Source organism: Bipolaris zeicola, assembly GCF_000523435.1.
Source record: "Bipolaris zeicola 26-R-13 unplaced genomic scaffold scaffold_745, whole genome shotgun sequence".
Lineage (NCBI taxonomy): Eukaryota > Fungi > Ascomycota > Dothideomycetes > Pleosporales > Pleosporaceae > Bipolaris > Bipolaris zeicola.
This window is the reverse complement of record NW_006912794.1, coordinates 1-1,495: the sequence shown is the minus strand read 5'-3', so window position 1 is coordinate 1,495 and position 1,495 is coordinate 1. Positions and strand designations below refer to the sequence as shown.

The 1,495-nt window shown below is 50.5% G+C and overlaps 1 protein-coding gene across 1 annotated transcript; it reads left to right on the top strand.

Moving 5' to 3' along the window:
- Positions 1–110: 110 nt before the first annotated feature.
- On the top strand, positions 111–1,052 carry COCCADRAFT_10581 (uncharacterized protein; the record flags this gene model as incomplete). The annotated part of the gene is made up of 1 exon (XM_007720871.1): positions 111–1,052. The coding sequence occupies one exon, from the start codon at positions 111–113 to the stop codon at positions 1,050–1,052; it is 942 nt and encodes a 313-aa protein (XP_007719061.1).
- Positions 1,053–1,495: the final 443 nt, after the last annotated feature.

The window sequence follows — 1,495 nt, the reverse complement described above, 5'->3', positions numbered from 1 at the left end:
AGGCCTCTCCGCCCATAACATAAGCTAAAAGATCACTTTAACCTCTCCTACTCTTTTCTCTCGTGCGAGACGAGGGAGAATCGAGAATGCAAAACCAACAAGATATAACGATGGGGCTACATGAGCCTATGCCGAACCCAGAACCTAGTAACGCCCCGCCAAGGCCTCCAACGTACGAGGAGCTCGCAGAAAGCTGGAGCCAACTTGACGCAACGAATAATCAACTCCGACGAGACTTAGACCAGATGGCTACAAGACTTAAAGACGCTGAAAGCGTACGACAAGAACTACACGAGATGAAAACGCTTTTCCTCCGTACGATGCAGGGGCAAGCTACCCCTGACGCACAGACTCCCAATCTCACGCCAAGCGGGGGAAGTCAGCAACCTCCTAGCCGGCCTCCGGCTACGCCTACGCCCGTACAAGAATGTGGAAAGGCCAGACTCCCTAATGTTAAGATCTTCGAGAAAGGCTCACACGAGGAATACACGCAGTGGAAGATGCAGATCCGTACGAAACTATCGGCGGACCACCTGGCTTACCCTACAGAGTTCTACCAAGCTCACTATGTGATCTCCCGTACGGGTGGACTGGCGTTTTCAGCACTGCAGGCTTACATACAAGATTTCACAAGCAGAAATCTATCACCTAGCTTAAGTAAGCTTTGGGAACAGCTGGACGCGTTCTTCGAAGATCCTTCAATTAAGCAAAAAGCTCTACAGTATCTCCGTACGACTAAGCAAGGAAAAGGCGAGTTTCTTCTCCACGTACGAGCTTTCAATCTAAAGTTCAACGAAGCTGGTTTCGGACAAGATGACGACGCGCTGAAAATTGACTACCTTAAGAATTCTCTTAACAGGAAGCTACTACGCTACCAAGCTGGGTACCAGCCTCCTTCAAATGAGACGTACGAAGCCTTTGTGCATCGACTTAGGAACACTTGGGAGAATCTCAAGGTAATTGACCAACTCTCGTCCAACGCACCCTCTTACTCCACTTCTCTCCCTACGTTCTACCCCAGCTGCTGTAGACGAAATGGACTGGACGCCTAATGTAGGTGCCATGCGCCCCCGTACGAGGAACGAGTACTGGGGTACCCAAAGCCAAATTGCTCTACGCAAGGAGGAGGGTAGCTGCCTACGCTGTGGCATCCATGGACATCTCGTACGGCAGTGTAAAGCAACAGTCGCAAAACGCACGCGCAAACCAGAGACCGTGACGAAGGTCCTAGCCGCTACCTTAGAGGACGAGAGCTCGGACGAGGGAAAAGAGGAGCCCTAGTCCAAAAGCGCCGACTAGGGCAGCCAAAACAGGTTAAGCAGGTCGTACGACCTGTCCAAGAGCTACTTCACCAACTAAAGCCTACTCAGCCAATGTCCATAGACGTAATCGTTAATCTNTTGAAAAACGCTACTGCTATGATTGATAATGGGTGCTGCACTTATGCGATAGTATGTGAAAGACTCGTACGAGAACTTGACCTGCCACGCGTACC